General features: G+C 40.7%; 1 protein-coding gene and 1 pseudogene across 1 annotated transcript; both read right to left on the bottom strand.

Annotated features, from left to right (window-relative positions):
• Positions 1 to 3,538: 3,538 nt before the first annotated feature.
• On the bottom strand, positions 3,539 to 8,618 carry LOC148720651 (methyltransferase-like protein 27). The gene is made up of 4 exons (XM_088739740.1): positions 8,545 to 8,618; positions 4,808 to 4,937; positions 4,011 to 4,389; positions 3,539 to 3,900 (listed from the first exon to the last, which is right to left on the bottom strand). Exons 2-4 carry the CDS (start codon positions 4,907 to 4,909, stop codon positions 3,707 to 3,709), a joined length of 675 nt encoding a protein of 224 aa, XP_088595866.1. The 5' UTR covers positions 4,910 to 4,937; positions 8,545 to 8,618; the 3' UTR covers positions 3,539 to 3,706.
• LOC148720652 (uncharacterized) lies at positions 5,844 to 8,528 on the bottom strand (annotated as a pseudogene).
• Positions 8,619 to 12,707: the final 4,089 nt, after the last annotated feature.

Below are 12,707 nucleotides of genomic sequence, written 5' to 3'. Positions count from 1 at the left end.
TTGGTCAGGTACAACAAATGTACAAGAGCAAACTTCCCATTCAATTTTTTGCCGTGAGGTACCGTTCCCGAGAACGTTGTTAGTTCTGAATTTATGTTAGGAATTAATTACCGGATGAAACGTTCTTTTTCGAAGCAAAAGTTATAAACCGCCGATTTACTGGTGGAAAATAATAACACTGCATTCGTCTTAAGGGAGTCTGTACGTATACGTAATTCATCACTGTTTCCATAGCTACTACTGTGACAGAACAGGTCATAACATACTTTATTTTGAACATCACTTCTCGACAAACTAAACGGTGATTGGTGGATATTTCCTAGCAGCAGCCAATGAGGAGGTCAGAGTCCGTCAACATCAGCAAACCTCACAAGCATTGCTTCAACGGAGTAATCATAGAATACGATAAGTGTTATCAACGTTTTACTACGCTTAATTGGTGATCAATTTTTTTTGTCACAACTCGTATCGCTCTGTGCACTCTCAGCACAAATGGAATGCTGATCAAAAAACCATACGCCTAAACAATAAAAAAATGTTTCTACAATTTTAGATAATAAAAAAAAAAAATTAGTCAGCAAAGATCCGATCCGAACTCAAAGGCTGCTTTCACGAAAAATCTCACGCAAAAAATCAAGACATAATGATAATTTTAAAATTATTTTTGATTTCGCTCAGTCGGTTTTTCTCCACCTGATTTGTTTCTCAGTTTGTTTTGGAAACTTGATAAATTTTGGTCATTACAGTTATTTTAATGAGGGAGGTGAATAGGCTAACGGATCGGCGGATCCTGAGAACTATTTTGCCCGGATTTCGGATTTAGAGCAAAATATTAACTGATTTGCGGATTCTGAAATTGCAAAGGTTCGCGGTTTTGTCAATTTTTTAGCGGATTTTGGATTTCGCTTGTGAGGAAGTTTGGATTGTGGATCTGAACGATCGTCAGAAATGCGTTGTTTTCTGAGTTTGTGTATTTTTTTGTCACGGACGAGACTCTCTGCATGTCCCGCATCAGGGAAATAGTAGGGAGCTTAAGATACTGACGTTTTCGGGGCGACGGCGACGTGACAACCCAGGTAGACTGGGTCAGAGGTTGCCGTTTTCGCGCCATAATTTAAGATACCATGAAATATATGAAGTTCATATATTTTTTACTGCGGTATTAGATACATATGATGCACGATCCTCGCAGTAGATAGCGCTATTTAAGCAATAGCGAAAATCAGACCTGAAAAAAAATGCGATCCTGCTGCGAGGATCGTGCATCATATGTATCTAATACCGCAGTACAAAATATATGAACTTCATATATTTCATTGTATCTCATTTATCACTTTCACGGGTTTATTACGAATCAACTTAACGGCCTGCTCCCAGTTGGCTTGTTAGCTCAATTGGTAGAGCGCTGCACTAGTATCGCAGAGGTCAGTGGTTCGAGTCCCGTACAGGCCTGATTTTTTTCAGGTCTGATTTTCGCTATTGCTTAAATAGCGCTATCTACTGCGAGGATCGTGCATCATATGTGCCATAATTTAAGTTGTTAAGATTCTGATGACGGCCGGCCTTTGCGACTTCTGCGACTTCGTCGAGTTTATTTGTTGCGCTTTACAAATTAAGGCTTTTTTGTCGCAGCATGGCTACGTTTGAAGAATCTGCCATCTCCTCGTCCTTTACTACGACGCTAAAAAATGTGTCAAGCTGGTTTGTCCATTCCTTTGTGCTGAAAAAAAGGAGTCGGAGTTAGAATAAATTTGGCCGCGAAACAAGAATTAAAGACACTTTTCATAGAGCTACATTATGATAAGAACAACAATGTCCTATGGTTTTAAGATCTTATAATTTGAAATATGAGAGATGTACAAACAGCAACAGCTCGTTCTAATATCAATTGGAGTCGTTAAAAGAACTCAGTTCCACTGAATTAATACAGTTAGACGCCTTAAGAGATACTCAACTTACGGGAGCTCCCACAGTACCGAAGAAGCCAGCCAGCCTTTAGCTACATAAGGAAATTCCGATGCGATAAGAACTTTATTTAAGTATATGACGTTTCAGTCCAAGACTACAAGACTACGCACTAACCTAAAAGAAACCTCCATAGATCTGAGGTGTACCTTTGCCAGGTGCATCTACGAATTAATAAGAGGAATGGCAGCAAGCAAAATTCCCCTTTTATGGTAGAATTCAAGTACTGTGCGCGTACGTGCCCAAGACTTACCTCGACGATTTGGACTTCATTGTTGCTTCGGTCATTTTAACCTAAAGAGGAAACTTGAAAAGGTCTCTTGAGTTGGCCGAGACATCGTGTGATGACTTGTGCGAAATGTGATAATGCAATCACTTTAATACAAGTGACAAAATTGGCAGTATATTAAAAAAAAAAATAAACAATATCAACTCATGTTTTCACCACGACGGCAAACTCACTGATCTCACATCGTCGACGTGAGGGCGACGGCGGGGCCGCATGCGCAGTCAATCTCGCCCCAATCTTAATCGGTCTCCACGTCACCGTCGCCCCGAAAACGTCTGTATCTTAAGCTCCCTTGTAACGCACTGGGACGTCTGCTGTATTCGCGCCCTTATCCCCTGGGGGGAAGGGACTCCCATATGAAACAGACGGGATGCTCGTTGTCTCGCTTAGGGGTGTAAATTTTGGATTTTGGACTCGCTTAGGGTGTTCCAGGCAAAGCGCCAATATTTTAAGCCGCCAAGGTCTCGTTTAGGGTTCCGCGAAGAAATACAGAATTACGCGAAGAGAAACAGAAGTAAAATTTTCTTTTTAACTTGTTTTGTTTACCGTATTACCTCAGCATTAACTAGTTTTCTATTTTACCAAGTGCTAAAGAGACAATGCATGAACATGAGCGGTCTCTTTTAGGGGTCAAAATTTGCTTAAGCCACGCCCAGATGGTCTCTTTTAGTCGGTTAAATTTAAAATTTCCGACAGGCATCTCCGTTTGTTTCATATGGGAGTCGCCCCCGAGCCTTATCCGTGACACTGTACCCCACCGATTGCAATTCGCTCGATGAGCAAGCCATTGCCTAGCTAACACACAACAGCTCAAGGTGTGTTTTTCACCTTTTTACGAGGCAAATAGTGAACGGATTCGGATTTCACACTTTTTTTTAACGGACTGACGGATTTGGTTATCAAATCGTAGTGGATCGGCGGATTAACATACCCCTATTCACCCCCCTCTTTAATCTAATCATATTTTTTGGTACTAATGGTACAAATAAATTACAATTTTATACTAACCGAGTGCAAGGGCCATGGTGGGGAATATTGACCCAAAGTCGTGGCTTACAAAAATGACTGAGGACCAATATTTCCTAGTACGGCTTGAGCAAGCGAAGTACTTAATCATAAGGCACTCGTAGCAAACTTGTTTGTGTGTGTGTGTTTTTTAATTTGCAGCTTTCGTGACCAAAATTCTACCGCTTTTGACCGTTACCGGGGAAACGGTCCATACGGCAAAATAGAGACCAAGTAAGAACCAATCTGAACGCTTAGATTTACCTCACGACTTCTTCGTCATATAATAATGTTTTTTAATCATCAACTTTTAATCCATCGATGTTTCTAAATTAAATGGAGGAAATGAAAATTACACGATTTCCGGAAGTACACCTCCATGAATTAATCATTTACTTGGATTGACAACTGTGGCAACAAGCTCTATTTTTTTCAATGCTGTGGAAGTTAGTTTTGCATCACTTTGTAAGTGATCAAGTAACATTCCCTGAAGCGTTCTTCATGTGGGTCAGTGTACAGCTCTCGCAGCTCTCTGTTCACAAGGCTCCACTTTCCTGCCTTCTCCAGCTCATCAAACTTGGTACAATAACCATACTTTGGGTCGAAAGAGTCCGCTCGGAGAGTGAAGATGAAAAGGCCCCCTTTAAGAGGAAAAAAGCTTAGTGAGATCTTGCGTGACTGTGTGACCGTGAGCAAAACGTCATGCAACTTTAGAGTACGGTAGTGAGATAACGGACTGCACTGCACTGACCTGGTCTTACATGACGTATACACTCATCCAGTGCTACAGGCTTGGCTTGACCATAAACAATGGTACCTGCGCACAATGTCACATCATATTGAGCGGTCTTTATCTGCTCTACGCGAACATCACTCAAAGGTGCACAAATGAGCCGCTTATAAACATTCTTCTTCTTAGCCTCGTTTAACATGTTCTGTGAAAGATCCAGGGCATCAATGTTTGTGTAGCCTTGTTTAACCAGCATCTCACCAATGAGTCCAGTACCAGCCCCAGCATCAAGGATCTTTATGTCTTTGTTTGCACCAGGAAAGATCTCTTCAGACCGCATGGCTTTGTGGAAAGCTTCCATGCATAGTTCTGGTGCTTTATAGCCATGATTCTCTAAATCCTGAATAACAGAAATGAAGGACTTTATCAACACTTATACAGTTACCTTTTCTGTGAGCACACTTGCTGCGAGTTAAATGCACCCTGGTATTTGAGCACTCCATTGCTTTCATTATCCCAAGCTCGCTTAGTCAGACGTGAACGGAGAAATGAAGTGATATGAATAAAATTTAGAATTCTGGAAGACACTGTTACAATAGCCTTCGAGCAGGTTCTCATTTTAAAAAGCGCTTGTTCACCGACGGGAAACTATGAAGCCTTGAACTATACAGGCCGGTGAGAAATCTGCAAAGAGTCAAAGACTGCCTCATTATTAGTGCCAGACCCCCGGCAAACCTCTCCGCGACTCGTTTCCAATCTTCCCGCGGGCGTTCTGCGGCCGACACGCGTGATAATTTTACAGCAATTTACCAACTGACCGCTTCATAATTTGCTGCCCAAGAATCATAAAGTTTTTTCGCTTCCTCTTCGGTAGAAGATGGGTTCAGCTCAACAATTCCTCTGTTTGTAACGGGTTTCATAATGGAGGATCAAGCTAAAGATCAGCACCTAAGGAAAAAAGAAGAAATAATGAGAAGTGAGAGCATCCTAACTCTTTCAATCCTAAGATCTGATTGTTAATTCTCCTCTCTAGCTGCTACACATTTCCTTGTAAATCTGTTACGAGAGTTTGGTGTCAGATCAAGATAACAACTTGCACCTGTTAAGTTTGAGTATTCTCATTACCTGTTTGTTGGAAAAAGTATGGAAATAATAAGGAGAAGTTATATGTTAATCACATGCGGGAGTTATGTGCTTTCTCTTTCTTATAAATAAGAAAGCACCCCTCTCCTCTTCCCATTAATCACACTAGTAGATGTAGGGGTCTTTGTACAACGTTAACTCGGGGGGGAGGGGGCGGGGGGTCTCATGATATACTACAGTGGAACCTAGATGTAACGAACCACGAAATAACCGGAAGTCCTCGATATGACGAACGATACTTCGGCTTCAACCCGGCTAAAGTTACAACAAAATGTATGCCACAAAAACCTCGATATAACGAACTAATTTCCCCAGTCTCGTGGCACTTCGTTAAATCGAGGTTCCGCTGTACAACATATTTTTCTATTTTGCTGGGTTTTTTGTTTAAATTCAAGTAAAACAAACAGCAGTGAATGTTGGTATTACCTAAAAAAGTAAAAATACTTTCTGGCATTTAGCAACATACTGTAACGAGATGAATATGAGATGAGATTGTTCAAGAAATTTTCCTTCCATCTTCATCTGATGCTCGAGCGAACAATAGAGAAACAAAGAGAAATTATGCAGGTGACGTTTTGAGCGTTAACCCTTTAGCAGAGCGAATTATGAAGGGCTGACGCAAGAAACATCATCTTTATAATTTCTATACGGTGGCCAATTAACAAGATCAATTCAGTTAATTAGACCAAATTGTCTTGTAATACCCCCACCGTACAGCACCAAAGTTCCTTTAGAGAAAGAGCCAATGCTGATTCCAGGTTCTCTCCTTGTTTGCCGAAGCGCATGGCCTGGCAAAGTTGTCATTTCTCTTCGCCCTGCAGCAGGGTGGCCAAACCGGTGTCCCAAGTTTCGCCAGTCCATCTTTTTGGCTCCCGCACCCGGAGAAAGTCTAGTTTCCCCTTTCGACGGCGCTGGCAGCTCACAGAGTGTACCTGGTGTTCACATAATTCCAAGACAAGGCATGAAATGCTTGTCAAATAAAGGGGCCATATCTCTTTCCGAGTTGGTGCATTGAGTTATTGCAGTTTATCATATGTATGGGTCAAATCGTCACCGTTTTAATAAGGAGGAGAGCATGACACCCAAATCAACTGTCGCAAGTTGTTTTTGTCATGCACTTTTTTGTCTGCTGCGAGTAAATTGTCAATTCAAAAAGGCAGACAATTTTTGCTCCTGGTGTTTCGGGGGAGTTTCAGGTGAAGCAAGGACCTTTCTCTCTCGAAAAAACTTAATCGAAGGGTTATAATGTTTCTGTCTAGAGCACGAGATGGTAAAAGTTCACTCTTGCACGCGCGATATGAGAAAATCAACAGAAGACGAACCACGATAACAGCCTTATTTTGAACAACATTAAAAATTATAATCCGATCTCTTGTTTCACTGAGACTAAAACGCTACCGGAGGGCATAAATTGCATTTGTTACATAATCTTACATTCATCTCTAACTCTAACTCAAACATGACGGGCCGGATAAACAATCGTGAGCTTGAATCGTTTACTCGCCCCGATGAGTAGCCTGTGTTGCAGGCTACTTCTGTTCCAAATACGTGTTTACCAATCCATAGTACCAAAGTACCGTCCAAGCTCGGCTCGCCGACTTCCTCGCTTGTCACGCTTCAGTACAAATTTTGGAGATTGCCGGACTCTATTCTTTCTTTAGGCTCCACGGTGAGAGTGTGGTGATCGGAGAGTCCATAGGATGGAAATTGTTGAGGATCAGCATAGAAACCAGGCATGTTAGTCAACACTAACTCCAAGATCGCATTTTTCCGGGTTGGCTTTTTAACAATCTGCTTCAACCGAAAGTGCCTTTGAATCGATTTTATATCCAGCCGATTAAAGTTCCCATCAATAATCAAAGCACAGTTTGGGAAGCGAAACTCGGCGAGGAGGAGTGATTGAAACAGATGATCACGCATGCAGCCATTCTCGGTTGCAGTCTAATAAGGGTGGTACACAACCTTTGCAATCAAGGACGAGAAACCTCTCGGAAGGCGTTTAGGGCGCAACTTAACCCACAACACCTCATGATCATTGCAACAAGACAGATCGTCAAGTCTTTTATAGCTAGCGTTTTTTAGATAGAGACAGGTCCCGCCATGACTTTCGTATGAGCGATCTTTCCGAAGAACAGAATACCCAGGGATGACAATAATAACCGAGTCACAGACTTGAGCCATGTTTCACGACTTGAGCCATGTTTCAGTAATAAATGCAAGGCTAACTTTGTTACGAAGGATACATTCACTCACTTCGGTCATCTTCGGTACCAGTGACATGACGTTTAAAAGCATGATTGTTGGAGCAAAGTAATGCGTAGACCGATTAGAGTTACTCAGTGCGTTACGCGCGGGAACTTGAGATTCTTGATGTTCATTTAGAGTTCCATTTCTTGAGGTGTCATTTTGAATATTTAATGACTCCCTACTCCATTATGCAAATCTGAAACTGCATCGTAAACGCTGGATTCTCCATGAAATGACGGCTCCATTGACCTCGTTCCGTTTGTAGCCACCACTGATTGCAATATATGGTGCTGATTAGGTGTTCTAACTTTGCGTTTTCCTCTGCGGAAGCCCCTTAGAGTTGGTTTTGCTTTTGAAATTCCAAGGTCGGCCAAGCGTCGCCAAAGGTTGTAGCAGCAACACGGCTGAGATGCTTAAGCAGACCCGGATAGACCGATCAAAAACGACTTAGAATATCTCAAAGCCATTTCAAAACTTTTCGGTGAGTTATTTAGCAAATGGAAGTGAGGACGACGTTGAAATTATGAGTTCTCGCGGAGCAGTGCAATAGCAGCCTGTTAGCGCTCATGCTTTTTTCTTAGATGTTATATTTATAGATATTACCTGTATGAAAAATTGTTTCAGTGTGTGGAAATATATTTCAAAGTATCATATACTTATAGCTGAGGTATAGTTTACAATGAGGATTAAGTTCCTCCCTTATTTAACCCCTTCTTTTAAACAATAATATATCATGTATATTATTATTTCAAATAAAGTTGTTATAGCTAAATAAATATTTTGTCGCCGGTTGTAGTCGGCAATGCATACTGGGTCCAGTAGCCGTAGTGCTTCTATGCCTACAGAGTAATTTGCGAAATTCAATTTGTAACTTCATTCTATAACTTGAACTAAAACTCTGCACGGTGCAATGCAAATGTCTAATTTGCAAAATTGCGAAATGGAAATGTCGGTTTGCGAAATGAAAATTTGTAATTTGCGACATGAAAAGCTGTTATGTGCGAACTCGAAATCTGTCAGTTTGCGAATGGCAAACTATACTTTGTGAAAAGGAAATCTTTAATTTTGGAACTGGCGAAAATTTCTTGCAGAGAACTCCACCGGCCGAAAGGATGAATCACCGAATCGGTCGCTAAAAGTAAAAGTCATAAAAATACTCGTTTACCTGTTTTACTTCCAAAATGGTGCAAGGCCGCGATCTTTACCAGCCGCTTAATCTGACACCTTATCGAAAATGACCTGGTGACCTTGCTATTGAACTCGTTCAAAGTGGGTAGTTTGGAAAAGAGGGAATGATGGAATCTGGAATCGAACCGGAACACCTGGAATACCCGGAATTCCCGGAATGACTGAAAATACTAAATTTAAAAAAAATAAAGGTAAATTAATAGATAAATAAGATTATTGATGATTAAAAATTAATTGTAAACTCACAACTTAATTAAATAATTTAATACGAAATTTTTCTCTGAGGGTCCCCAAAAAAAAACACTTACTGGCACTGTTCATGGGGATGCACGTATTAGAATTAAAAAAGGTCTGCGTAAAATTCGTCAAGTTCGTTGTAAGACGTAGTTCGAAGCCTTTCAAAGACTTGATCCTTTTTCAACAGGTCTGACCAAACGCTCTCAAACATGCTCCAACGGTACAAATGTTTTATGCATTTTAAGTGATAGTGTTTAGACCCCTTTGTGGAGCGAAAAGGCCCATTGTTGTGTTTAGTGTGTTACGTTACATAGCGTCAATACTGCGAGGGAATTTATCAATCGTGTTGTAAACCTACTTTCAATAGAGAAGGAAAATTAAATAATCGCGAGTGTTGTGTGGTAAATCTTCTATCTTGAAAAGTGAATGCCAGAAGGACAGTTTAATTAGAGCAATGAAAAGAGTCACCTGATCCATGAAAACCTCCACCTTTAGTGAGGCGACACGCCGGAAAACCGGAAAGCAAAAGGCAGTCGACCGTTGAAAAGTGTTGATAGGCCTGTGTGTCTCCTACCATTCGCTAGCGCTTTTAAATCTTAATATTAGTAATAATAGTAATAGAATCTTTATTTATACACGATAAGAATTAAAGCTAAAAAGTTTGTGGGGTCGTGTACTTAACAAAATAGTGTCTAGCCAACTATTGATTATACTAAGACACATTCCAAACTAAATAAGAAACTATAATACAGTAAAACATTCAATTTTCCTCTCAACTTAAAAATACTTGTAATCAGTTAATCTATTCCTAGCCGTCGAACCTGATAAACTAGTAAAAATAAAGCTTGTGAAATGATTATTTCTCCTGAGTAGCCTCCTAAACTACCTACATTTTTGACATGATGGTTAACGTAGTTCCATAGCACCGAACCTCTATATGCTAAAGAGTCCTTTAACAATCTAGTGTTGAATCTAGGTGTGCTTATTGCTTCTTGGTCTCTTAGTGAATAGCTACAATCCCGCCTTATGAATATGCTATTAATTAGAGACTGAGGTAGTGAGACTAATGAACTTGGACGTCTTTCTTTGTCGAAGGAGCACTATATTGTGAAACCTAGGTCGAGTCAATGAACACGCGGGGGATTGAACCGAACAAAATGGCGGAGGGAATCGGTGGCAGCGAATGCAGAAAGATATATATACACAAGTTAGCTAAGTTATCGGTCTTTTCCTTCCTTTTTTTTTTTTTTACTTTTTAGTCGGCTTTTTTCCTCCTTTCATTGCCACGGTAATATTTGGAATATTCAAAATTTCGCCACCGCGAACAAAAAACAACGGTGAGTCAAATCTCTATAAGTTGTCATCGTTATTATTGTCTTTTCATGGGGGGCTCGTAAAGCGGGATCCGTAAAGGGTCGGTGGACCGGTCCGCACAGGGCCCTGTAGGGGTCCGTTGGACCAGGTCCGTAGAGGGTCCATGGACTGGGGGTCAGTGTTTTCGGGTTACCCCGTGGGACTTCTCCTTTTACAAGTTCCGTATTTACGCTCGGTGGAAAAAGTCCGTCTATTACAAGATCTCTGTCTCTCTAGTATGCGTTTGCATGTCGAGGGCCAATTCACATTTGGAATAACTCGTGTCAAGGAATATAATTACTGACTTTGGCTTTATTCATCGGTTGCGAGTGTGACTGTTGCCATTTGTTTCGAGATTCTCAGGTGGATTGCACTTTAGAATGTTTTTAAAGAACGTCAGTTGCCTCCTAAGAACGGATTCGTCACGGAGGAATGACAGAAGTCGCGCAGGCCCGTCAAACGTTTTAACTTTCGAAGGAATGCCAACAGACAATGAATCCCCGTTACAATCCACGTATATTCACGCCGTATCTCGCTGGCACCAAAGATGTGCACAACGCGTCAAGATACAAATGACTCAAATTTTGTTTTACGACCACGATGCAACGCAATTAGAGTGCGCACACCGCCTGATGGAACTCTTGCCGTATTTAGTGTTTTAAATGGACCATGTTTCCCCATCCCTTCTAACGGATTCAAATTCTCAACGGTTGCTCGCGTAACTTAACACCGCGTCACACAACACGTGACGCATTCATGAAATAATCCTTCGCTGCTCGCTTGCTGTGGAGTAATGGGCAAAATTGGCAAAGGAAAAAACAACCCGCGGCAAAAATGGTAAAGCTGGAGAAACTACTGAAAAACAAAACAGCGAATCGACAGACAGCTTATGTAGTGACTGCGGCCCAGTTAGCCCAATGGTTAGTGCGCTGGACTGTTGTGCGGGAGTTCGAGTGTTCGAGCTCCGGCCGGACCAACACTCAGGGTCTTGAAATAATTGAGAAGAATTTGCTACCTTTCTATAACATGAAGAAATGGTTAGATATTCTAGTCTTCTCGGATCGATAAGGACGAATAATTGGAGGTCCCGTCTCCTGCAGGGTTGGGGGTAGAAGAAGTTAATTCCCACACACGAGATTACTGTGTGATGCATGTCCTTCCCTGGGGCGGAATGGTGGGATATACAGGCCCCCATTTAAACCAGCTTCAAGCTGAGCTTGCCTAAATATCGTAAATACATACATACATACATACATACATACATACGTACGTACATACATACATACAGACAGACATACACACACATACATACATACATACATACATACATACATACATACAAACATACACACATACAGACAAACATACATACCCACATACATACATACATACAGACAGACAGACAGACAGACAGACATACATACATACATACATACATACATACATACATACATAATCAGGAAAGTAAACTACATTACTTAATTCCTGAAACCCATTGCCCTCATTATTATTTAAGGCCCCAAAGAACGTACAATGTACCAGCAGCCAAGAAAAAGCGTTTTGCTAATTCGTTTTTCGTGAAGGGTGAGGCTATAACCAACCCAAGCTGAGATGTACCGTAATAGAACTTTTAATAGAACTTTAAGTCATCATACTTTATATTTGTATAGTAGTAGCTTGTAAAAATTGCGCAATTCAGTATTTTACTGCGATGTGATTTTAATAAACAAGTCTATCTATCTATCTCATACATACTTAGGAAGACTTGGATAGGCATCAATAATCTGCTAAACAGGAGAGGGAATCGTAAATCCATCAGCAAAATCAAAAAACCTGATAATAGTGGTTTCACACAAGACCAATCCCAGATCGCCACTATTCTTAATGGTCATTTCGCCTCTGTTGGACATAAGTTAGCCTCCAAGTTGCCTCAATCACCACACCATTTAGGTGATTATTATCGCCAAACTAGTTTCCTTAATTCTTTCTTTTGTGCTCCCGTAACCCCCTTTGAATTTCAACTCGCAATTCTGTCTATTCCGAACAACAAAGCACATGGACTGTACTCGTGTCCAACTCGTATTTTAAAATCCGCTAGTAGTATTCTTTCTTTTCTTTAGCAAATATATTTAATACTTCAATTGAGCTTGGGAGTTATCCTACTAAACTTAAACAGGCAAAGTTAATTCCAATATACAAAGATGGTGAGAAGACAGACCCTAATAGTTACCGGCCCATCTCACTTCGCTCAAACTTTAATAGAATCTTTGAAAGATTGATGTATGTACGTCTTAAATCTTACTTAAGTAAGGCAGATATTCTTGTTCCATCTCAATATGGCTTTAGAGAGAGACACTCCACCCAGCATGCAACGCTAGATATTATCAACACTATTCAAAACAACATGGACAATAAATGGCATCTTTATAGACTTAAAGAAGGCATTCGACATAGTGAATCATGAAATTCTTCTGCAGAAATTACATCATTACGGAATAAGAGGAATAGTCAAGAACTGATTCTCTTCTTATCTTAAATTGCGTTCGCAGA

Source organism: Stylophora pistillata, chromosome 11, assembly GCF_964205215.1.
Source record: "Stylophora pistillata chromosome 11, jaStyPist1.2, whole genome shotgun sequence".
Lineage (NCBI taxonomy): Eukaryota > Metazoa > Cnidaria > Anthozoa > Scleractinia > Pocilloporidae > Stylophora > Stylophora pistillata.
The sequence above is the reverse complement of the archived record's forward strand: the minus strand, read 5'-3'. Positions and strand labels throughout refer to the sequence as shown.

Bases quoted from the DNA above. Each gene is read 5' to 3' on its own strand.
- LOC148720651 (XM_088739740.1), bottom strand. From the start codon at position 4,909: ATGAAACCCGTTACAAACAGAGGAATTGTTGAGCTGAACCCATCTTCT. The intron at 4,390-4,807 runs GTCAGTTGGTAA...TCTGTTATTCAG, and splicing joins GGGCAGCAAATTATGAAGCG to GATTTAGAGAATCATGGCTA. The intron at 3,901-4,010 runs GTCAGTGCAGTG...TTCCTCTTAAAG, and splicing joins TATACGTCATGTAAGACCAG to GGGGCCTTTTCATCTTCACT.